The following is a 25,750-nucleotide window of genomic DNA, read 5'->3' on the forward strand; positions in this document are numbered from 1 at the left end:
ACACTAATGCACGTACACACACACTTGACGCGTGCACACACACGAGTGAACCTGGTGAGACATACAACTGCACGTTAAGTCATTCCTGAAGCCAGTAAACAGGAGCTGAGTGGTGTGAGAGTGGAGAAGCTGTGAAGTGATGTCTCTTCTGTGAAAGTAACCAGTCAGAAACGGGCCTAAAGCTGCAGAGCTGGAGATATGAACATGAGCTTTTCTCTCACTGTGTAAGGATCACCATCGTATTTATTCTCATCCTGATAAAAATCTGCAAAGCTGAGTTACTCTTTAACGATAAAGGGAAACATCCACAAACACTTGCAACAGCCTTGTTCTTCTTCTTCCTGTACGCAACAAAGGCTGCATTTCCACTGCATGCGGCACAAATCAGATGTGACCCATGACCCACGAAGGTTTAAGCAGGGGGGGAAAAAAGCACATGGATTCAAATACTGTATAATCAGAAGCCTCACTGGTATGTGGAACTAAATCAGATATGAGTCGAGTATGACTCTCTCTGACTCTCTTTGGACCAGTGAAGGATGAGGTTTCATGCCGTTTGAGCCTTGAGGTTTTCTAAAAATAAAATAGAATAAATAACGCCACTTTTACTTCCGTTTCGACCACCTAGTCGTGTCAGTGTAGAGATCAGATATGGGTAATTGTTGAAAGATAATGAAAGCAGGTTGTCAAAAAAAACAAAACCTATCAGGGTAACACTTTATAATAAGTACACACTATTAGCATTAGAAAAGCATTAACAAATATCAAATTCATCATTTATACTGCATGAATACTCATTAGTATGTAGTTTATAGACACAGCTATAAATGTTTTCTCAAGCAGCCAATCAGAATCCACCTCTAATAAACAAGCTCTTTGATTGACTGACAAGGGACTGCTTTTTTTTGCCTTTTTTTTTGCCATTTAGAAATGAGTATTCATGGGTCCAGCATCTATTAATGCTTAACTAATGCTAATAGTGTGCACTTATTATAAAGCGTTACCCATATCAGATATAAACGCAGATGAAATGCCTTGTCTTAAAACTCAAAAAGCCTCACAAAATAGGAATCCCTGTTTTTTAGTGAAGCGTTTATATCTATAGTTTTGTTTTATGTGATATATGTCTTGGGCCATGTCCTCATCTGATTCGGATTTGTTCCTGGTTTCCATCCATCCATTTTCTACCACTTTATCCTCCACATGAGAGTCGCGGGGGTTTGCTGTGACCAATCTCAGCTGACACAGGACGATAGGTGAGGTACACCCTGGACAGTTCGCCAGTCCATCGCAGCGACCAATTTACCTAATCCCCCATGTTTCATGCTTTTGGACTGTGGGAGGAAGCCGGAGAACCAAGAGAAAACCCACACACACACGGGGACAACATGCAAACTCCATGCAGAAAGGCCCTTGTTCCAACTGGGTCTCCTTGCTGCAAAGGCAAGAGCGCTAACCACCACATCAACCATTTGGCCCTGTTCCTGGTTTCATAAAGGTCAAATAAAAAATAAAACGCAGACATACAGTATATACACGCACTAGTTTGCACAAGCTGAATTCTATCCATTTGGACAGCCTGAGACAATGCAACATCTCTGACCTTAGCCATAAACAGTTAATAATTCAAATTACCACCCTAAACTGAACCAGTTCCTCAGAAACGATTGAGGTTCTGACTTATTAGGACCAGGTTTTGGTCTCTGTGAAGTGTGCTGGTCCTGACAACGTCCGCTTTTAATGCGTGAAAAAGGTCAAATTTCCCATCAACCTCAACACGGAGTCCATCTTGTCCCCGCTCACATTTCTACGGCAGAGTCAGAAGTGAGATCTGCAGATGTCCTGTGAGAAAACAGGAAGGAATCACCGACAAAATCATCCCTCCAAGGACGGGACCATCACTTCCTGTTTCCTAATTCCCTATTCTTGTACACATGGGCAAAAGTAGAATCAAGTTCAAGAATGGTCTTTACGAAAAGCGGGGGGGGGGGGGGGTCTCGCTTTTAGCTACTGGACCACTGGGAAGAGAGAGAGAAAGGAAGTAAGGCATGCAGTGTTTACTTAAGGTTTAAAAAGCAGATCTATTCTAATGTTGAAAATCAAATGAATGAATCACGTGGTTCAATTTGGTTGTGATGATGCACGTGTCCATCATCGTCCTGAGTCCCTCACTTTATGTCCTGCAGTCGTCATGACCTTTCATTATAACGTAAACACACGGGAGAAGTTCTTTGTGTGAATATTTGTGTTAAGCAACAGCTGTTGCAGCAAGAGGCCGAAAGTCAGGCAGGAAGGGTGTGTGCATTGAGTGGTTTCCTCTCACGTTGGTTGAGTGATCAGAGAGAGCCGAGGGTGTGAAGGGTGTGTTTTCACTAGGTTTTTGTGGTACAAGCTGTGCTACCGACCTTAGTTGTATACAGCATCATTTTCTATTGCGGCGTTAGAAAAAAAACAAAAAAAAAAAAAGAAAAGAAAAAAAAATAACACCAGCAGTGTTGGTTGAGCCTGCTCTCGCCTTCCTGTGGCCCCGAGGCTTGAGAACCTCTTTCTGATTGCAGCTTGTCCATGTGACTTGGTTTCCGTTTGCCTGCCTGCTTCCGTGAATGGTGAAAAAAAAAGAAGAAAAAAAAGAAGAGGCATCAGTGGTTGGGTGAGAGCAGAGGAAGGCAGCCAAGCTTCACACATGAGAGAAGAACTCTGCAGCAGCAGCAGCAGATACAGCAGCAGCGAGACAGCCAGCGATATGGTCAGAGAATCAACCATCAGTGGCTTGGGAACTCTACACCTAACCACCAGTGTGAGTAAATGCACTGCATGCACTAATCTACCACTGCCTCATGCAAATGTGCTGTCACCGCTGACACAAGCAAACTTTGTGTCACTTAAGATTCGACTAAATACTTTGTCTTCTTCACTGACCGGGCAGCGTTTTGTTAACTCTGTCACAAATGTACAATGTGTTATGTCTCAGTGTCACAAGGACATAACATTATCATATTTTAATGCTGATGAGTGGGATCCTGATAATAAATTGGATTTGTGTAATCCTGTGTGTCATTATTATAAATAATGAGGTTAAAACAGCAGCAAAGTGAATTAAAGCGGTTTACATTTAACAACTTTTGTTTGATCTCTCTAGATCACTGAATTATAAGAAGGAACTAGTTCTTGTATCAATTCAGCTTGTGTTTCTAGTGATTTGACTTGAATTTGACTTGTTTTTTTTCTTTAAAATGCCCAGCTTCTCTTCTCAGTATGAAACACCATAGATTACGATACAGGGGACATTCCATTTCAACAGACTAAGACATGGATCTATCTATTGATCTAAACTGCGTGATAGCATTCACATTTAACAGAAATTGCATCTACATTCTGTGTACGTGACGCACACAATAACTCGCGCACTCTTCACACGTGTGTTTATGTGAGATATGACGAGAAAAATAAAAAGTGTCACAAAGTCACAAAAGTGTATTAAGTGTAACAGTTTTTTTTTAAGAATAATAACCCTGTGAACATTTAAAAGGCTTATAAATAAAACCTGTGCATCTACGCCTACACATTTCTGTGTCCACCTACTTCTGCTAATGCACTCATGGTGGAGATGTTTCCTCAGGTTTCCATGCATGCGCAGATTATATTTTAATCATATTTGTTTTTTAAATTAAAAAATTCCCCCAAAATTTAATAAACTGTGTAATCCAGTGGTGTCAAACATACAGCCCATGGGCCAGAATCAGCCCACCCAAGGGTCCAATCCAATGAATTTGTGAAAATTTCACATTATGATAACAGTCTGCGTAATAATGTGAAAAAACTATATTTGTCAGTTTCAGACACATAAATGTTTGGTGCCATTGTAAATCCACCGTGATCTGGAAGTTGTAATGCACACGTCTAACTGGTAAACCTTTGCATAATATTGTTGAAATTGCACATCTTGCGCGTTTTGTAAAAAGGAATTTCATTAAATGTAAAACAAAAGGGGACAAATTTGAGAGTTATTGTTGTCTATAGTTTATTATGCTATTATTTTTCTGGTCTGGCCCACTTGAAGCTCATGCCTCTCTGTCCCTGTGTCATGTGTTCAACAGTAAAAATGTTAAAATGCCAGTCCACGGGCTCACCCCCATTCTGCTGCGCCTGTTACCTCTGTGGATTATCCTGACACCAATCTCAAGTCGGCTGGTGAGACGTCTTCCATTTTTTTTCTATTCATGCGTGTGTGTAAATGTGCAATATAACAATTTAAAAAAAAACAATTTTAGGATGAAAAGTGCCCTTCATCTCCTTTACGAAACACATATTCTATCATATATATATTTTTTTGTAAACTAAACCTTCTCATGTGAACATCATGCAGGAAATTAAAACATGTGCTTGCTGATAATTTCCTGTTTTAGGCTCGTTTTGGAAGTTAATTATTGAAACATTACATTAATGCTGGTATTTTATCAGGAAAGCCCATATCCATTTAAGTTTGAATACTTTAACTATTATATTATAACTTATAACTGATATATAAGTAAAGTTAATCTTAAACTCTGAAGGCTTGGGGTCTATGGAGCCCAAAATATCTTTTGAAGCCAGCTTTTAGTCATATTTGTTTTGTGTGTTTTCCTATTTAAAATGTACAGTGTGTACATTTTTATAACATTTATTAGTGAAGTTTCATTTTGCAAGTATAAACCGGCCTCTGTACATTCTTAGAAATAAAAGTGCTAAGTAGAACCATGTAAGGTTCTTCGTCTTGTCCTCATAGGAGAACCCTTTTAAAACCCTTTATTCAGTAAAGGGGTTTTAAAGGGTTCTCTGGTTTTAAATGGTTCTTACCGGAACCATTAGAGTTACCAAGAACCCTTCAAAAACCCTTTCTTCAGAAGCAAATAGTACCAGGTAGAACCTCAGCCCTTGTAAAAGAAAATTTTTGGAACCCTTATTTCTAAGTGTAGAGCTGACCCAGCTCCATATATAAATATAAAAATTCCAGGGTCATGAACAATAACAATTCATACAATCAGGTGATGATGTAGAAATGTAAGTATAACAACATTATCTTAAAGTTTGGCCAAATTAGTGTAATCTCAACAAGATTGTACACACTGTACCTTTAAAGGTCTGCCTTTATTTAGATTCTGCTAATCTGGCAAACCTGCTTGCCTTAAATTTCCCCTTATCATTCGTCATTTACAAAATACTGATGAAAAAAATGGCTACAATGTGTTTTTTTTAACGTCTGGCGAATGAGTGAGAGTAACAGTCACTCCCAACTCTGACAGCCAGGAAAAATAAATGAATCATAGTTTAAAGAATATTTGCATCAATCTCTCTGATGAGGCTGTACTCTACCACACAGCCAGAGTAAATGAGAAATAATGCAATGACAAGAATAAGTTGTGGAACACAATGCTGGAGAGAAATGAATTCTCTCAACTCTTCTTTCTTCTACAGATAAAAAGAACAGCTGTCTGCAATGATGCCCAGCTCACGTCGGTGCCTTCAGAATTACCACACAACTTAGAGGAGCTTCAGCTCAACAGCAATCACATCCAAACACTACACGACAACTCTCTGCTCGCTTACCCGTCACTAAAGAGCCTGAGCTTAGCTTCTAACGCTTTGGAGAAAATTGAATCAAACACTTTCCAAAACTCAAAGTTGTTAAAAAGCCTTAATTTGGCAAATAACAGTCTTTATATTGGCGCTCAAGAGACCAGTGATGCCCTGAAGCAGTTACCTAGACTTAGAGCTTTAGATCTTTCTGAGAATAAGCTTCAGGATGAAATGGTCATCACTCTTCTCCAAAATTTGACGTCCTTAGAATACCTCAATCTCTCGGGAAACCTCCTGCAGAGACTGGACGAAAGCTACTTCGGGGATCTTCATCAGCTCAAAGAACTCGACTTGCAGAGGAACGTCATATTTGAGATTGATAACGCCTTTCACGGCAACACCAAGCTCCGGCGGCTCAACTTGGCCTACAACTATCTGCCTTGTTTAACTGGCTTCCAAATGACCCAGATGGTGGTCCTGAATGCCAGCCACAACTCCATCGAGTGGTTCATCTCTCGACAAGATCTCAACGACACTTTCCAGCTCGAGACACTCGACCTATCAGACAACAAACTGCTCTTCTTTCCTTTCTTGCCCAACCACAGTCGCCTACGCAACCTTTACCTGGCCCACAACAGCCTCAGGTTCTACGAGCACCTGGCAGACCCGGTCGAGTTTCCAAACTCGACTACGTCTGTTGAGTTCTACAATCTGTACAAGAACGTTAGCAACATCACCGTTCAGCTGTGGGACGACAGTCTTCACGGCGACATCTCGTCTCTGGAGATTCTGGATCTAAGAGGAAACCAGGTGCCGTATTTCCCGAGAGGATTCATCCAGAAAATGTCCGCCCTCTTCAGACTCCAAATGTGCACAAACTGTCTGGAATCCTTAAATCTGACGTCCGAACAGTTCTCTGGCAGCTTGTATGAGCTGGACGTCAGTAACAACAGGCTGAATGAGATTGTAGCAGACGAAAGAACACTGGCCACCCTTGGTAATCTGACATATTTTAATCTGAGCCTGAATGATCTCAAGGGGTTGCCTCCGAGATTGTTTTCCTCACTGCCGAGTTTGAGGTCAGTGGATCTCAGCTATAACAACGTTGACATTTGTTTTTCCGAAGAAGCTGAGATCAGTACGGACACTTTCGCGTCTTGTGTGGACTGGAAAAACGTTGTGTCCCTCGAGCAGCTTTACCTCAAAGGCTGCAACCTTCAGTTAATTCCAACCACTGCATTTGCAGGGTTGTCACTAACACACTTGGAACTGTCCAACAACCCTGGACTTGTTGTCCAACAACCAATGCAAAGTCTGAGCAGAACTTTACAACATCTAGGCTTAGGAAACACTCACATACAAGACTTTGATTTCTCGTCGTTCAAAAACCTGAAGTTTCTAAACATTTCAAGGAACTCTCTTGCACATCTTCCACAGTCGCTCCGAAACCTTGACCTGAAAGTGCTCGACCTGAGGGACAACAGACTGTCCACCATCCCTCCAGGTCTGGCCAACGCATTAGCTCCAAAACTTCGCTTTGTTTTCCTGACAGGAAATCCCTTCGAATGCTGCCAAACAGAGTGGTTCAGGACATTTGAAAACACAAAGACGATCAATATGGTCGAACAATCAGACATCGAATGTGAGGATGATGTCGCGACAACACACAGAGTTCGGCGCATACCGTCGTTTGTGTGCTTGGACGACACTAGAGAATCAATATTTTGGTACATTGTGCTATTTTTACCAATCTGCCTTTCGCTTGCGGGCATCTCGATAATTGTCTTTTTCACCTTTAAGCCCAAAATTCTTAAAAAATCCATTAAAAAGAAGTGTCTGAAGCGTACGTCCTACTGATGCTAAACACATACTTTGTGTGTGTATGTGTGTGGGGGGGGGGGTCTACTGTGGAAATAAACTAACTTCCATTGTAAAAGTGTCTGCATTAATGAAGGACTGCTGTTTTGTTTATTTAAGTGTGGTCCAGGCCAAGCTTCTAATGTCAAAATGTGGCTTTGTTCTTGTGAGTGTGTGTGTGTCAACATATGCAGAAGTAATGTGATACAATCAGTTGCTATAAGCAGCAGAGGAAACATGAAATTTCCTGTTTTGCTAAGATGTGAAGCAACTGCCCAGTTCTGTATCTCAGAGAGGAGGGGTTTGAGGTTTTGACACACGCGGATACTTCGGCATGAAATTCCAAATTGTCTGCAGTCATGAGGAATGAGTTTACTTCCATTTATTGACGCTGCTGTGCAAATGTGAGGGGGGAAAGAAAGACACAGGCCGTCCAAGTTTTGAGGAACGTGTGCAGAGACAATCATGTTGTGTGTTTTTAACAAAGGGGGGACACCTGAGACGACACATCTCTCTCTTTGAGTGTGTATGAGTACACGCTCAGAAAGCAGCAAGAAGTTTGAAGGATCGGTCGTGCAGAGAGCTCATGCCTTAACCAGGATGTAACCAAAATACCGCTGTGGTGATGCTCAGGGTCATGGTGGTTGAACAGAAAAAAAGAGAAACTGAAGCACAGCCTTGCTTTGTTTTTGAAAATATATCATCATGAAACGAGGGGATTAGGGCAAATCATTTTGAAACGGGTGAAAAAGAGAAACTCACCACTGACTATCATTCAACATATGCACATGACTGTGTGAATCCTGGAAAAAAAAAAAAGTGTGTCTACTTTACGACTTGTATTTATCATGTTTAAAGTAGCACAAATGAGCAGCATTGTAATGAAAGTGATAGTTGACGTGGGATTGTGTGATGTACCAACACAGGAAAACTCCCTACACCGGGAAATGTAACATTTTAGCTACTTAAGAAAACACTCCCTTAATAAAAACCTATACAAGCAACATGTTTTCCCCCCCATCTCGCTGTAAGGCAGCCATTTTTTTTACAACTGGAAACTGTTTGCTGCGACACAGGAGCTCCTCATCGGTTACAGCCCCGTTTGGATTGAGTTTGCGACGCTAGGTTAATCCGAAGAAAGGATTTCAACATCTGAATTCCAAAAATAACACACTTGAACTTACTGACAGAGGCTCTCGTGGATCAACAACTCCTGTGTGTCATGACGTAAAATCACTGACACTCTCTATGGGCTTTGGTGCAGCGGGTAAAAGGTTTACAACGTGATACAAACTTCAGTTTCCAGTAGAAAAAGTCAACAGCGTTTAATTTACGGAGCCATACTTTCATTGAATCACTCTCTGTCGATGTCACACACTGACTCTTTAAAACACCAGAATTATCCCTTTAAGAGGTGGATCTGGAATGATGAATTACTGCTTCTGGTCTTAAACAAAAGCACACTGTAGTGACAAATATTAGCCACTCCGCTGGGTGCGGGCGAATCCCTGTTTTCACTTCCGTCAATGAATGGATGTACAGGAGTTTCTTGCTAATTTGTCGCCATAACAAACAATCAAAGTGGAAACTAGAAAAGCACTCGGAGAGCGCAGAACTCCACCAAGGCAGCTCAGTGCCTACAAAATACACCCTGCCGACGTGCCTGCCAGCGAGTGTTGTAACCAGCGATACTGTTATGGTCAGACAGCGCCCAAAATTTAATCACTTGTTCCTGGTCCCATTGCGGATATTTCCTGAAAAATTTAATCCAAATCCGTCAATGACTTTTCGAGTTATGAAAACATATACCTCCTTGACAGAGGTCAACAAATACTTAAAATACAAAAGCACTTTGCATCACCGTAGTTATGTGACAGTTTGTGCTATAGGGAAAAAAAAAATCCAATCTGGTTTCTGAAAGCTGAGAAGCTGCACGTTAAAGCCAACACGTGGTTATTACGGTAATTTCACTGGCGCTGTTTCAGGAAGCCGGAGAATTAGCATCTTTGTTACCAGAGAGGGGAGAAATGGGGGAGAACACATGCTTTACCATTTTTGTTTACACATTGAGAGACTCAAAGAAATGTTATTGTAAATATGTTTTATACTGTTCCAATTTCATATTTAACATGCAAAATCTGTTGTTCGTGTACAACTGCAGTGTTTATACCAAATAAACCTTTTATTCATTTTAAATTGTTAAAATGGTATTTTAACACGCAGTAAATTGTAAATAACTGCCAGATGCCAGAGGACGTTATTCTGGAAAAATGGGCACACTTTTACACCTATAGTTCGATTGCTTTGGTCCGCACCAGTCAGAAAAATTTTACATTGTAGCAAACAGATGTGGATCGATTTGCTTTCACATACGTACCAAAGTAGAGCGATAAAGCACTCTGAGACCACCCCTTCAGACAGGTCTTGGACCGGTTGATTTGGTCCACACCAAAGTACCAAGATTACATTCACACCTACGCAAATGAACCGAACCACAGCGTTTGGTGCACACCAATATGTTTTGTGCGCACCAAATGCTGTAGGTGTAAAAGCACCCTGAGTTACAGGACAGGTAAAAAAATAAACAAAATTCCAGGTGGACATTTTGAGGGTGAGGTGTCAAAGGGTTAAAAATCCTGATCACAGCAAGGAAGCATACCGAGATCATCATTTGCGGAAGATACGCTACATTTTTTGTCGACTAAGAGGAATTTCATTAGATTACTCAACATTTTTAGGTCAGGAGTCAAAAAGAGCTGCATAAAAAAAAAAAAAAAAAAAAGCAGCAGTGTGTGTGTTCACCTTCGTATCTAGTGAAGTCATTCATCACTATACGATTGTAAGGTGAACACACACACACACACACAGTATGTGACAGTTGTGCACAAACCTGCCAAACACACAGCTGTGGTTAAGGGGTCCACACATGACGTGAAGTAAACAAATATGCACGATGAATTCCTGTTCATTGAACTAGTGACCACAGGTGAACAGAGAAGTGAAATTTGACCGTAGGCGCTTAAACGAGATTCATTTTCGAGTATGTGTGGTATAAAAATAGAGTACTGTGTGTGGCTACATTCCAACAATCTACTTCGATTACTAAATAACGGCGAGGGAGTCCGTTTGTGCGTTTGTCTGCAGAAATGAGACGTGACACGACTAAGATGATTCATTATATATAGAGATTTTAAAAAGACATGGAAAGATATAAACAACTAAATTAAATCTAGTTGAAACATATTCTGAAAAAAAACATCCTGGTTGTTAATTAATGACAAATACATTTTAGAGCAAAGCAACAGCAAACGAGGTTCAAATATATACAGTATATTAAAAAGCCTATCACCCAAAGCCCAATGCACAGAAACAAACACTTCACACTTCATGAAAACACTTCAACCATTCACACTCACATTCACACCTACTGTTCATTTAGAGAAAAAACTAACTCCAATCTGCATGTCTGTCATGGACAGTAACAGGAAGCTGGATTACCCACAGTAATCCCACTCAATCTTCACAGGACAGAAAAGCCCCTAAAGTGATTCCAGGACTCAAGAGACTGAAAATAAAACAAGAGGCACCTGCAGTGAAGAGTCTGAAAACATTTGTCAGTAACAGGTTCGTCTTAAGACTTTTTTGGGCCATTATTGTTTGATAATTCCTTTCAGCGTAATGTACACTCAACACAAATATAAACGCACGAAGAAAAACTTGTAGTTATTGTTATGTGACAAAAGAGAGTAACTATCCAAAAATAACAGTACAACTCCATCTATAAAGTGACGTTAATTTGCGAGCATTAGGATCAATTTCAAAACAAAAGTCCTGGAGTAATGGCAGGAAGAACACAATGGGGGGTCGATGATCCAAGTTCACAAACTTCAATAACCAAAGGTGTTCGATAGGTGACATGTCTGGTGAATACGGCGTCATTCAGTTGTGTTGCCACAGCTGTAAACGCTCAACCCGGCACGATCCCTCATGATTTGTTACATCTGTGACAAAAGTCCACATTTTGGTGTGCCCTTTTACTGACCAGACCATAAGGAGTGTCTGTGTACTGGTCACACTTATTGACCACCACTCTGCCATGCTCCATGACTCTCATGGGTTTAAATACTCAGTCTGAGATTGTAGTCATGTGGCCAAGTGACACTGGACTACTGGGTTTGAGCAAAACAAATCATTCCATAAACAAATGCATCAAGAATCTGAGCAAATGTCATGACATTCTATTTTTTGTTCACCATTTGTGCGTTTATATTTTTGTTGAGTATAAATCAAGTTCTACATAACTTAGATCACCTCGTGTCCTCTCTCTCTTATATGATATACACATGTTTGTTTATAATCACGTGATGAGAGAAGAATTTGAATAACCTGCAGACGAAACTCAGGAGTCAAGTGTTTTCGTAGTAGTAGTGATCTTGCTTAGTGCAGCTTTAACGAATGTAGACCAATGGACACGTGAGACAGTTTTATAGCCAAAAATATCAATTGATGGTGATACCATCTTATGTCTATAGCCGTGGTTCTCAAACAGTGGTAAGTGTGAACTTCCTCTGGTGGTTACTTGGAGGAGAATTAGAAATACTGTTATAATTCCACTATACCAGTGTGTGAGAGGAGGATGATGATGATGAGATCTGCCTCATGTGAAAGGTCCGTAGCTGACGTTGCTCGGCTTATTCACATTTTCTCACATGCTGCTTGGTATAAAAAATTAGTCTGATTCCCGATAATATTTTAATATAAAGGTATTAACTGATAGTAGATGAGAGATAATCTCATTACCTTTTAAGCTTTTCAAATAAAAGTGGTGTTTTTTGTTTGTTTGTTTTTTTTATTAATTGATGCTATCACTCATCTGGTATATGAAATGGTTCATCCTTACTTGAAGAGTTAACACTTTGTTGTAGCTCAAAGTGTGAGGAGACTGTGAGGTTAAACTCTGTAAGTAAAGTCTTTTTCTTTCTATTTCTTGGTTTTATACTTTAACACTTTAGAAAAAACATATTTGATAAAATGTGCCACAAGCTACTTTGGTCACCGGGTGGGATTTTACACTGTTTGATGCTTCACTAATGTGCTCATTCTGGAAAAATTAAAAGTCTGACAAGCAGCTTCTCGGTCGTCACTGAGAAAAACTCCACTTCCTCTTAACCCTTCCTGCTTTTATGACAGCGAGGCCGAGGCCCTCACTCCTGGACTTCCTGATTAGTCAGGAAACTCTTCATATAGCACTTCATTTTCTGGATTAAAAAAAAATGACTGGTGAATTCTGACTGAAGGTTTTACAGGAGCCAATATTGTGTGTTGTACACAGAGCAGCATCAGACGTGGGTCACAAAATTTAAAATTATTTCCAGGTTAAACAGTTATTATGTTATTTCCCAGGATGCTCTCAAGTTTTCAGCTTCTTAAATGTGAATATTTTATAGCTGTGTTCCCTCATATAACAAAGAAATCTCTAAAAGTGATTGGTTTTGGTTTGCGGACAAAATAACACATCGTCAGTGCCTGATTAATCGTGAAAATAACGGAGAAATTAAAATAATCATTTAGTTTCAGCCTTAGTTTGTTACTTCGTTATTTTTTTTTAAATGCACCTTCCTTGTGCAGACTTCCTTTGTTTCTGTCGTCAATGAACCAAGACTTTAAGAACTTTAAGACAAGTTAGATTTGTCCTCGTTGTAAATTCTTATATATAATAAAAATAATAAATAAATAAATAAATCTAAATAAAAATAAAACAGCAACACAAGCTTCGGTGGTTCATTCAAATATTCACAAAAATAAAGCAGTCGTAATCTCTGCAATTTCTCTGCAGGATTATTTGAGGATATACTTGCTTTTTTCCCAATTTTATCCCATTTGACTTATTTATATGTTATAAATTCTGCTTCTTATTTTCTATTAATTTGGGATTTAATTAGTAATTCATTAATAAAAAAATGTTTATAACTCTACCTTGTATGAGTGATTCAATTCAGTCCCTATTGTTGAATATACTACGGAAGAGTACGAGGGCCACATGTAAATTCTTTCTCAGAATTCATGCCTTTTTTTTATGTTGCCCTAATACTCTTCCGTAAATAAGTTTCCTGTTAGGACACCTTTTTCTGAACAGAACTTGTGAATTTCACAGCCACTTTTCTGTGGTAGTTTATTTTTACTTACATATAACACATAACACCTTTTTTTGAGCCATGATGATAAGTGTATCCTGTGCACCAGCAAAAGAAACAATGAGCATGAGATTCCCGACTGTGCCTGTTCTGCCCCCTGGTGGTTCAAAACATAAACAAGAGAACAACAAACATTTAACATTGAAGCTCAGGTTTTTTATTTTAATGCAACATATTTGCATTTATTTTACAATGGCATGTTAAGTTTTCAAGTTACACACAAAACAAGAAGCAGTTGTGTAGTAATAAGCTGAAATCTCCCAGAAAGTAACAGCAATTATTTTATATATAATTCAGGGAGTTGAAATGCAGGTTTGAGGGAGAACTTTTCCCCCATTTAGAGTAAACACTAATTTGATCGAAACCTGAGGCACTTTACACAAAACTATGTGTATTTCCACACATAGCTGATAGCTGATAAACTTCAAGCAAAGAAGAGACAGGGGCCGAGTCTCAATACTGCTGGTGTAGCTGCAAGAAAAATTGATTTAAAGGCCAATTCAATAAGATAAGTGGCACTTTGGTAAGCATGTTGGACATGTGACTTTCATAACTGTGTGGTGGCTATGATTTTAATCAAAGGCACTAAGACAGTATTTGAATAAAGCTGATAACGCATACAATACTTTTTTTTTTTTTTTTTTTTAAGGACTATTCCTATTCAGATTATTTATAAAATAAGACTTTAAAATCATCAGCATCACTCATTTTCCAATAAAAACAAATCTGTTTCGCTATTTGAAAAATCTATTTGTTGTAAAAAAAAAAAAAAAAAAAAAAAAGTTACAGATTGGGAGATATTGCAGATTTCATGGCACTGAACACAAAAGGCGTGAAAGCAGGTTTTAGAGATGTACTGCGGGTGCATACAAACATTTTAATAAAGAGGGAATGGGCCCTTTTCCTGTCCCAATCCTCCCTTCGACATTTATTCATTCCAAGGTCAAGTCGTTCTCAAAGCGAGACTGCATCTTCTTTTTCTATACAAACCGAACATATTGTGAAATGACTGAAATGTAAGAGAAAAAAAGAGGGTTTTTTCCCCCCTGCATCACTATATAAATATGGGATCACAGCGTGGACCTCAGTTCAGCAGCTCCAGGTACGTGATTGGCACTTTGCCCTTCTGGCTGCCTCGCTCACCCATCAGCCAGTCTGTGTCCATGCCAGGAACGCTGCTGACTGCGATCACCTGAAAGGACGGACGCAGGGTTTAATTCAAATGCTTTTTTTAAACCATGTGTTTCAATGTTCTACTCGTGGTTAAGACAAATTACTGAGTGAGTCTGTAATAGTTAACCACATTTCTTCTCAAGTATATGGTTGTCATTAAATTAAAGTCATCTCATTGGTTCTGGTTATATAAGGACAGAGTGGAAGGTTTTCTGAATGAGTGTAGTTGAGGGATGATGGACTGAGGTAAAGCTGGTTTATCGTTGGTTAACCACATGTCACGGACAGTCGGAGCTTTTCCAGTAAAGGAAGGAGCAAACTGATGCAGTGCTGCTACAGGGAGACTCGGGGGAAATTAATGGACATATGAACTTCTGTTTGGGATTTACTATGTTATTGTACTGTATGTGTACATACAAAAGAATTGAGACTTCTTGTCCAACAATAAATCCACATACCTACAATACCATCACTTACAGACCAGTATAACAGAGCTCTCTACAGTACTGAACCTACCCTTCTGTGAAATCTACCCACCCAACAATAATTCCACTGCCCAAAAAAGCAGAGACCTACAGACCCCAAGGATTCCCCCCCCCCCCCCATTGCTCTCACTTCTATAAACGAGAAATGCCTGGAATACCTGTTGCTATGCAGTATCCTACCATTTGTCAATCAACAGCTAAACACTGCTTCAGTTTGCCTGTAGGATCAAGAGGAGTAAAGAGGATTCTGTGACCTGTCTGCTACACCTCCGTCTCCATAACCTGGATAACCAAGGCACCAGCACGACAATAACATTCCCAATCATCAGTAACACTGGAGCCCCTCAAGTTTGTGTGCCGAGCCCCTTTCCTCTTCACTTTATACACAGATGCCTGTACCAGCCCTTCACCTACCACATACATTTAATACACAAATGGCACAGCCGTTTCCACAAGGTTAACAACTCTCTACAGAAATATCACAGCTCAGTCCATTGAACCTGCAACCTACAATCAAAAATAATGGAATTGTCAAGCAAGCTGACAATTCTAAATACTTTGGATAGACATCCAACAGACATTCCAAGATGAAGCAACGAGAGATCATCGGCAAAGTAAAAGGACTCAATGTCGCACCTCATCTCCGCTTATTGCTGTACAAATGCATTATTCAGCCTATGCTGCTTCTTCAATATGCTCAGTGTCAAAAACCAGATTGAACTCACTCGCACAAACAAAATAGCCACCAGAATAATAGGACTCCTCACTCCCAGCCTCCCAGAGCAAAACCCCAGAGTAGATCTTTAATCGGGCTTTAAAAGTTAGGCATTCCTGTCCGAGTGTGACAACGTTCTCACCTGGTTAAATTCTGGCCAGAGGAATTTGGCGATCTTGTGGAGGTCCCGTATTATCACTTTACATGAGCCAGTCTTCATGCCGTTTACGCATGACAGCTTGCTGAGGGGAGTCCAGGGCATTGGGCTGACAGTGGCGTTTCAGTGTGTCCGGTGCCTCGTCAGCATCCACTTTTGCATCTTTCTCGCGCTAATCAAAAACGCATCACCTGACTGTTCATTACCGCGCAAGCCGGTGCCAGATGCCAGAGCCTATGTGGGGTTCGGGCAAAGATATTCAGCTCTACCTCAGAGCCATCACAGGTGCAGAACGCTAAGATGCAACAAGGCAGGTTTTAAAAACAGCCTAAAAGACCCTTTATCACCGCAAAAATGAGACTTAAGTAAATAAAAACAAAACTGACATGACAAAAACTATGACAACATCTACTGATACTTTTGTCAACGACGAAAATCTAGATGAAAATGTTAGGGAGGGACAGAGTGGGAAGAGAACCAATCAGAAGAGGAGAAGAAGAAGAGATCCGAAAAATCCCTTTGCAAGGTAAAGAGGTTAGGTTGATCTTTCCCGATGTCGACATAAATTATGGCGTTAGGGAGAAGGAAGAAGAGACCACATATGGTGGAATTTCACGTACAATAACTATTATCAAACTGGAAAAAGTGTAAGAAATAGGAGTTATTACCCATTACAAACTTACCATGTTGTTACTGTGCTGTTATGTAAGGAGTAACTTAATTTTAAAAACAACTCTGTTGTTGATAGTTTCCCTCCACACTAAAAATGCTACAGGAGAGGAGTTACTTCTTGCTCACCTCATCAGCCAGCAGTGAAAGCTCGCTGCTGCTGGCGGCGTCGTAGTCGTAAAGCACGCGGGCCTTGCGGCTGCCATTGGAGCTGCGCAATTCATTGAATCCTCCCGATGCTGCAGAGCTGCCATGGCCTGCAGACACACTGGGCAGGGAGGCCGACACTGGGATGGTAGGCACTGAGATGCTGGCGCCGCCTGACACCGATGACTGGTTGTTGTTGGAGAATGATGAGGGGAAACTAGAGAGAGGGAGAGGAAGATGATGAGGCACAAGCTGAGCAGTAAAAAGTATCAACATCACTGCTGTGGATAAATATCCAATCACAACAGAGTTCTCTGTGGATCGACTTATTTTTCTGTTTCAACTGAAAACACCATCTTCTGAAACTGACACAGGAAAGAAATGACTTGCATGCGAGACCTGACAGCATGATATAACTGTCCCTTCTGAAATGAGTCGTGAATTTCAGTTTCTGTAAAAAAAAACAACTAAAAAACTTAACTGCCAGCTCATCTTAACATCAGTCAGCAGAACATGTAAGGTGGAGTTTGTTGTGTCTTCTTTTACCTGCCCAGCTGCTTTTGGAGATCCACCATGTACTGGTAACACTGAGCGTAGTACGTGGTCTGGGCCTCCACGAAGTCGTTCAAACAGCGCAGGTGGTGCGCCTGGAAATGTACCAGCAGAGACATGACACTGTTACTTTTCCTGTTAGCTTTCCTACATGTTAACCAAGGAACCACTACAGTGGGATTTAAATGACATACCGTGAGTCTAGCTGTTTTTATTCTGAAGTTACATATGTAGTATGGTCTAATTTCTCTGTCACACACTGGTGATGTAATATATTTATTAAAGAGTAATGTTAGAAAGAATAGAACTAGGTTTGTGAAGATGAAGAGATATATTAAAGGAATAGTCAAACATTTAGACTTGGCTAAAGATAAATAGCAATTAGTAGAAAAAGGAGGGGGGGCTAGGCAGATTAAATACTCAGTGACAGCTGTCAATATAGGTCACTTTAACAAACAACTTGTGAATTAGCGCACTTGCTTGGCTAATTTAAGTCTGAGCAATGCAATATAACCTGGGTAATGTCTGTAAATTTAATATCATAAAAGGTGCAGTTACATCTATACACAACAGATAAGTCACTTTTGCTGCCAAAACGCTGCAGCACTGTAAACAATTCTACTGAGAGTCAATTGTTTGTTTGTTAAATGACAATTAAGGAATGGAAGCCTGATTCAACACAATATGTAAACATGGAAACTTGCAATGTACGTACGTGGGTGCTGCTGACGCCCTCCAGGAGAAGCCTGGTGATCTCTGCCTGCCGGTCAAACTCACTCTGGGTCATTCTCAACTCCTGCTCTGCCTGGAAGAGAGGAGCGAAGGAACAAACTTCAGGCAAACAAACTGGTTTACTGATCCTTTTCTCTGTTTGAAAATTAGCCAAGTACAGGTGTCTCCACCTCTGTATCTTAGTGGGAAAAGAAAATCATAAATTCACACTGAACAACGACAACAAACAAACATAAAAGATGAGCTGTTCTGTGTAAGAAAAAACATATGAATAATAAATGAAGACTGAATTTGTGAAATGGGACAAATACAAAAGGGGTGAAAATCACAACTGATAATGAAGGTTCTTTTTCCTCCTATAGAGTAAAAGGATTTAATGTGAGACCTGGTGGAACAATGGCTTCTTGTGACTTATTAGCTGAGTGACAGGAACAATGTGCTCACTGTCCTGAACTCTTGACAGTTTACATTAGAGGCACAGGGAGGTGTGGTGGTGGAGGAGGAGGGAGTGTTCACAGCTGGTACTTTGGTAAGTTACTTTTTACATTACAGTAACAGGTAATAGCACGGTCATAATTCTACGGTAATACAATCATGTTTCTATAAAAATCACCACGCAATAGTTTTGCAATAACAGTGGAAAAAGGTCAACCGGTCATAAGAGAGGATGAATTTTAAACACGGTAATTATCAAATTTGATTCACAAACATTTTCATGTGAAGGCTTTACACTGATGGTGCAGTCCATAGTAATTACCAAGCCATTTATTTTCATGGTATTACTGAAATATTATCCCCTAATTAACACATTATTACAAAGATAGAAAGTGCATTAGAAAAAAGCTGGGTTACTAGATTGATGCTGTACTTTATATTGTTACCCATTATCTACAAGCTCTGAACGAGACAGCTGCTCACCCTAGCATCTGTGTGTGTGTGTGTTTCAAAGATGGCTCCAACATTCCACTCACCTCTGTCACTTCCTCTGCTCACATCTGCTGCTTTGCGTTTTGAAAACAGTGACACAGTAGTTAGAACTACAGCTGATGCACAGCCAACACAACACATCTCTACACTGATTAACAGTGTAAGTGTGTGTGTGTTATGTGCAGCATACTCCAAAGCCACACTATGTAAACATTAGCAAGACTGTTTCACCAAAATTGATGATTCTGGTGAAACACGCCACATGACTATAAATGCTTTTCCCTCACACATTCCTCATGGAACTGGATGCTTCCTGTTGCTAAATTAAGCAAAGAGTGAAGGCTTCTTATAAACATCTGATCCAAATGATTTGTCAGAAGAACAAAGACACATACACAGAAAATGGGGACATCACAGGAACTGTCCAGAAAAAGGGAAGTGGCTCATGTGACTATGTTTAAGCTCCAAGAGATAAAATGTTTTTATGTTGAGTAACTCAAGGGTGTCACACAGTGAGAAAGAACATGCCTGGCAGCCTTTCCTCTCATTAGCTCATGATTTGAGACAAAGTCACCATTAATACCCCTCCAAAAATAAAACAGGTGCAAATATTGACTGTGTTCCACTGATGATGATATGCGCATGCGTGTACGTACCACAGCTCTTGCATCAGCCATCCTGGCTTTCTTTAGTCTGGTTTTGGCTGCATCCAGGTCCAGGCGTTTGACCTGCAGTAGCTTTCTTTCTTTCTGGACACATATCATAGAGCAGAGAGATACAATTCTTGACTTCAGGCATCAAACACAATCATACTTTTCATGCACAGGACAGTAATGCTTTTGTCACTCGTTTTACACGACAGTGAAACGTGCGATTAACAACCACATGTCACAGTCGGTGCGTTTACATGCACAGTTTAATCGATCCAAGGCGTAGTCCAACCAAGACAGGCAACCAGACAACTTGCAGAGCCTGGGTATACATGTTTGTGTGTGTCTGACTCGGCCTCCGTAGGTGGTGCTGTACCTCTCTAAAAGCTAGTGTGCATTGTTGGCTTTTACTTCACAGAAAAACAAACAGGAACAGCGAGATGGACAGTGAGATGGATCATGCTGTGATGTGTTTTGCACCGGCTGTACATGCTAATCGTGATAATATCAAGCATATATTATAGATCTAAGTCGTATATTATAAAGTCCAACTCACCAGGATGGTTTTGAAGTCACCCTCCAGAAAGTTCCTGAAAGGTGTCAGGAAGTTGATGGCAGAACTTTGGATGAGCTCTCGCTCTGCCCCACCAATCTGCTTCTCTGTCTCACCACATTTTATCAGTGCATTTCCTGCAATGGTCAACGACACAAACAAAATGTCATGCCCAGGACAACAGTAGACAGGATACTGTTGATTAGCAACTCTGTCTCATCTTAAACCCAGAATTGTTTTATGTGGAGAAGACAAAAAAATATCCATGGATCAGACCAATAATGCTGTGGTTGAAACAAACTGTGAAAGAATAAGGTACAGAACTCTTGGCAGCCTACGTCACGCGCGAGTCACCTTCTCTCTATTGCGGATGTTGGTTGCAGAAAGTGCTATTGTGAGCAACAGATAAACCAACAACATGTCTTGTTATGCTGTCGGTTGCACTGATTGTTTTAACAAACAAGACAAAAGCCTGAAGTTTTACCGGATACCGTCAAGTTGCACCCCTTTCAAGGCAAACCGGAGACGTCTTTGGTTGCAAGACATCAGGAGGAGCGCCTGGAACAAGCAAATGATAAAAGAAGCAAGAAGTCGCCGTGCTCACGCCATATCAGTTAACGCTACGTTAATTTTTTGGCCTCAGCTAACAAGCTAACATGAATGAAGTAATTATTACTACGCATAACAATGGGGTAAAAAACACAGTTAATATAGTACACAAAATGTTTGTGTACTCCGGTTGTTTTGCTAGTTGTGTATAACTTCCTGTTTTTCATCTGTAACCGATCATCAGAACCTGTATGCTGTCAGTTTACAACCTATTAAGTAGTTTATTAAGTTGTGTTTAGAATAAAACCTCCGTTGTCTGCCGTACTTGTTCTGGTCGCCCTTCCCAGAGGGTGATTTGTGGAGGTGTAGGAAGCAGCCGGTAAAAATCTGGACATGTTGTGTTGTTAATATGTTAACATCCAGTCGCATAGGACTTTAAGTTCTCCTTGGAATGAAGACTCGAAGTGTCGATCAGGAACGAGTGTATATCGGGCATGGATGTATAATATGAACTGGATAGAGCACCGTCCCCTATGCCTTGAAGACAATTTTTGCATGGTGGCCACTGTGGGTACTGCAACAGAAAACCCCATGGAGCCCAAAAGCAATTTTCCCATTGACCGCAATAGTAAAAGAGACGCCTGTAAAAGTGTCCACAGGACACCTCGAGACATGGACACAGGCTTTTATAGATCTTTATATGGTAGCGACACTACGGCGCATGCTCAATGGGCCCCATAACCCGGAAATAAACGCGGAAGTCAAAAACTTTTTGGCATATGCGCTGGGTGAGCAGCTTCATAGGAATGAATGGAAGCAAGGGGCGGTGCTCTATCTAGTTCATATAATACATCCATGATATCGGACCACTGCAGACAGGGCCACTTCGTCTCATCATTAATTCACTCACTGGCGCCAAAAGCATATGTGTCATCAAGCTGTATCCCATTCACCAAGGTGAATTTCCTAGCATAACCTGCTTTATCACTAGGCGACAAGCTGGTGTAGTACGAGGAAAACATCTCCTTTTTTTTAGCCGTCTGAATTCGTACATGAGATGAGAGCCGGCTAACTTCACGACAACACTGCTAGTTAAATGCCGAGTAGCGCCCTTCTGCAGCCGATCAGCGCGCGCATCTGCACTGTTTGTAAACAACCAAGAACCCTATACATGACAGAGAAGTATTCAGGCATTCCCCAAACACTATCAAATTGTCTATTTTTTAAGCCTGTAATGGAATACCATTTTTACGCAAGCTAATCCAAAAACAAAACAAAAAGATTATTTTAAACCATTAAATTAGTATGTCCCGAAAAGGTGCAATGACTCCTTGAGTTTGACACCAAACATCGTCTTAGCTCCTTTTGCAGAAAAGAGATTTGACACAAGACTAAGCAAAATAACCTTCACAAAAAAAAGATGAAATGACCCACAGTTTCCCACAATGCAGCAGGGATTTAAAGTTCATTCAAGTCCAAAAGCATCAGGTGGCTCACAGGTGCGTCACTCACCATAAGCAGTTCCAGGGCCAAAGTCACTTCCGGAGTCGATCAACGTCTGGCCCAGCAACTCATGATTGTTCATTCGTGTCGGGGCTTTTTTCTCCAGCTTCTCATACACAAATTCTTCAAGTCGGACATCTGTGGTTGGCAACAAGAAAATTAAATTACAAATCACAGGACTACAGTGAGGGAGCCAATCACAGTAATGACAGTAACTCCATACAGAAGCTTTCATAATGACTAATCCTCTCTTCTGCCACACCTGATGAGATTCTTCTTGAGTCACATGAATGTCATGGACAATTGCAAGCAGTACACTTTATACATGTAGTGTATTAACACAGAAAAGTAGAGCAAAAATCCAGTATACCATATTTATGATTGTTGTGCAATAATGTACCCAGCCGCTGGCCTGTCAGTGCTTGTTGCTATAGTGTAGCAGCATGATGTGAACTAAGAAGGATGCAGCACAACTGAGCTCACACTGAACAACATAACAGACTTCAAAAGGTGGGTTTCCATGTGCATTTTGCATGCGTCACATTAACGTTTTTAAGTTTGAGGGAGGTGGAAAAGTTAGCAAATTGATCAAAGGTAAATGCAATTTGGGAGTGTGAAAGAGATTTGCCAGAATAAAGAATGATGTTCCGAAACTACAAGACTGAAACATCACTCCGGTTCCTGCATTTCACTGCACTGGAAAAACTGTGATTAATAAAACCACATCGCTCATCGACGTGCAAGAAACACATTTAACTACAATAACAGATTGGGTTAGGGTTAGCAGCAACAAAAAGCAATGCCAACAGCTATTGATGCACCTCCTCATCCTTCTTTAGTGGCAAGAAAGACTTGAAATCTGTGGCAGTTCTCTTGACAGACAAACTCCAAATATTAATTTACCAGCAGTGGGTGGCAATGCAGAAAATGTAAAAGGGCACTTTCTCATACAGAATTTATATATATATATATAAAAATTGGTTACATTTTGAATGGAAATGCAAATGAATGGAAACCAGGTTACAGTGTCTGGATTTCTAGGCATAATGTACATCTCATGTTCCTTCTTAAGATACTAGACACTTCATCTACTGTGTGCAAAAGGCAGTGATCTGAACTAATTTGACAGGTAACACAAACTATGATTCACATTAAGGCAATGGATCGGTCTGTAAACGACTCTAGCAGAGAATGTGAAACTTCTGTTGACATTAATCAGGAAACCTGAAGACATTCTAATTGAGTGTTATCTGCCTCGATGTGTCCAGTCACGTATAATAGTCAGACGTATTCTTACTTGGGTTGGGCTGCAGTAAGACTTCCGTCTGCTTCATGATCCTTTCAGTCCATTGCTTGGTGTTCTCAGCTCGGCCCAAGAGATTCTCCAAATGTGCGTCCAACTCTGTCTTCTCAGCCTGGCCGAGCTTCTCCTCTGTGAACTGACACAGAATGAACCGAGTTATACACAGTGTGGGCGCAGGGCTGTGGTTGGCAGTCTGAACGGGCTAGCTGATGAACTAACGTTATCCGCCCGACTGCTGCTGCTTCCTGAGGCCCTCAATGGGCGATGAAATACACAACAAAGTGTGACATGAGGCGGTCAACAGTTTTAAAACAACACTCCACGGTGCGACGGGGTTCAAATCAGTGGGGGTTGATAGCAACTCTGCAGAGTGCAGCGACAACACAGCAGCTTCAGTAACTTTAGCTGCGCAGCTAGCGGATGAGCTAACGCTACACAAGCTAGTAACTAATAATGCTTAGTGTCAGCCTCCGTTAACTACGCAGTTTAAACGTACCTGTACCGCGCGGCTCAGGAAAGTACCGGCGTCCGCGGCCAGCCGTTTAACGTTGAAGTCCATGGCACAGAGGTAATATCAAAAACTTTACACAGTAACTAGCCCGTCTCACAGTCCGACGGCCATCCCCACAGAAAATGCCATAGAAGCAGCAACAGTGTTCATCAGTGAAGGTCCACCCAGCTGTTCCTACAAAGATAGTACGTAGACAAGATAATTCACGCGCCTGGCTCATTCTTACGCCCTTTTAAAAACACACCACGAATGGGAAGCCAACAATAAAACATGAATTACATTTTAGTTTTTACATTATAGTAACGCGTTGCTGTTCGTTTCAGTGAAGTGTCCAGAAGACGAATAGTATGTTTGTATGTCAAAGCGAAGACGGTATTTGGCTGGAGATTTCTCTCTTGCTCCCCCTTATTTCCATTATTTTTTTGCTGCGTTCAAATTTAACGGAAATATTAGAATCTTCTCAGCACCTATGAAAATACTGTAAGTGATGAGATAGAGTTGTTCTCAAGCAACGGCATGAATAGATGGTGTGTAAGTGGGTTCAAACTGGGTTGTACACAATACGGCCGATCATTCTTGAAAACGAGTGAAAATGAAACTAATATTGCAGTCTCAATGTAAAATGTCAAGTTGGTCACTAAATGTATGTTGGTGATTTACCACTGAGACTTGAATGCATCATGCTGTGGGGCTGATTGACTCACTATATTGACAGTCAAACAGCCCCCAGTGTTAACTCTGTGTTTAACAGTTTCCACACACATTAAATGGAAATACAAAACGTTTTTCCTCTTTTATTAAAAGTAATTTAATAGTAATTTAATAATATATATATATATATATACATATATATTATTATATATATTATTAAATAGTATACAGTGAAACTTTACACTTTACATTTTATTTTATTATAATCAGTTGGCATGGGTGGATATGGATGGTGTAAGTGAGTCTATCATAGGAGATATGAAGAGATTACTGCCTTCTTTCAGAGCACACTCCTCATAAACTTGCACAACATACTGTTTGACCGGTAATTTAATTCAACATGTGTGCCGATGAGCAACACAATGGAGATAATATTTCCACAACATAATCTCTTTTGCAACCATCTCCTCTTCCTCAGCAAAAGTCTCAAGGAAGTGGACTTTGGCAGATTTTGGAAAAACAAAAACACTCTTCAGGTCAGGATGTCGTTATGCCAGAGAGTGGCTCATACCTGCTGTGTGGGAGGAAGTCAGACACACAGAGGGTGAAATCAAATGGCTTTTCCTCTGTACATTTGCAACATCTCTGCTCTGCTCAGCTGAGCTTCGTCACATACATGGATTCTTACTGCTCTGCCAAGATGACATGGAAAAGCAGTTAAGACTATGATCTACTGTGTTTGAACAAGCACGGACTCCTGCCCGTTTATTATTGTTTTTCAACAAGTCAGTATATGCTGTAAAAGCAGCCATGGGTAACCAATAGTAGCTTGCACACTGCATTTTTTTTACAACCACACTGTCAAA

The 25,750-nt window shown here is 40.5% G+C and overlaps 2 protein-coding genes across 2 annotated transcripts; one reads left to right on the forward strand and one right to left on the reverse strand.

Annotated features, from left to right (window-relative positions):
- Nucleotides 1–4,092: 4,092 nt before the first annotated feature.
- On the forward strand, nucleotides 4,093–7,413 carry nrros (negative regulator of reactive oxygen species; the record flags this gene model as incomplete). The annotated part of the gene is made up of 2 exons (XM_083901638.1): nucleotides 4,093–4,191; nucleotides 5,455–7,413. The coding sequence occupies exons 1-2, from the start codon at nucleotides 4,111–4,113 to the stop codon at nucleotides 7,411–7,413; spliced, it is 2,040 nt and encodes a 679-aa protein (XP_083757764.1). The 5' UTR covers nucleotides 4,093–4,110.
- A 6,335-nt stretch (nucleotides 7,414–13,748) lies between these two features.
- Nucleotides 13,749–24,354, reverse strand: sh3glb1a (SH3-domain GRB2-like endophilin B1a). The gene is made up of 9 exons (XM_083901642.1): nucleotides 24,219–24,354; nucleotides 23,717–23,858; nucleotides 22,429–22,557; nucleotides 20,371–20,504; nucleotides 19,821–19,913; nucleotides 18,221–18,310; nucleotides 17,500–17,600; nucleotides 16,936–17,170; nucleotides 13,749–14,799 (listed from the first exon to the last, which is right to left on the reverse strand). The coding sequence occupies exons 1-9, from the start codon at nucleotides 24,279–24,281 to the stop codon at nucleotides 14,692–14,694; spliced, it is 1,095 nt and encodes a 364-aa protein (XP_083757768.1). The 5' UTR covers nucleotides 24,282–24,354; the 3' UTR covers nucleotides 13,749–14,691.
- Nucleotides 24,355–25,750: the final 1,396 nt, after the last annotated feature.

This window comes from Microchirus variegatus, assembly GCF_963457635.1.
Source record: "Microchirus variegatus genome assembly, chromosome: 15".
NCBI lineage: Eukaryota > Metazoa > Chordata > Actinopteri > Pleuronectiformes > Soleidae > Microchirus > Microchirus variegatus.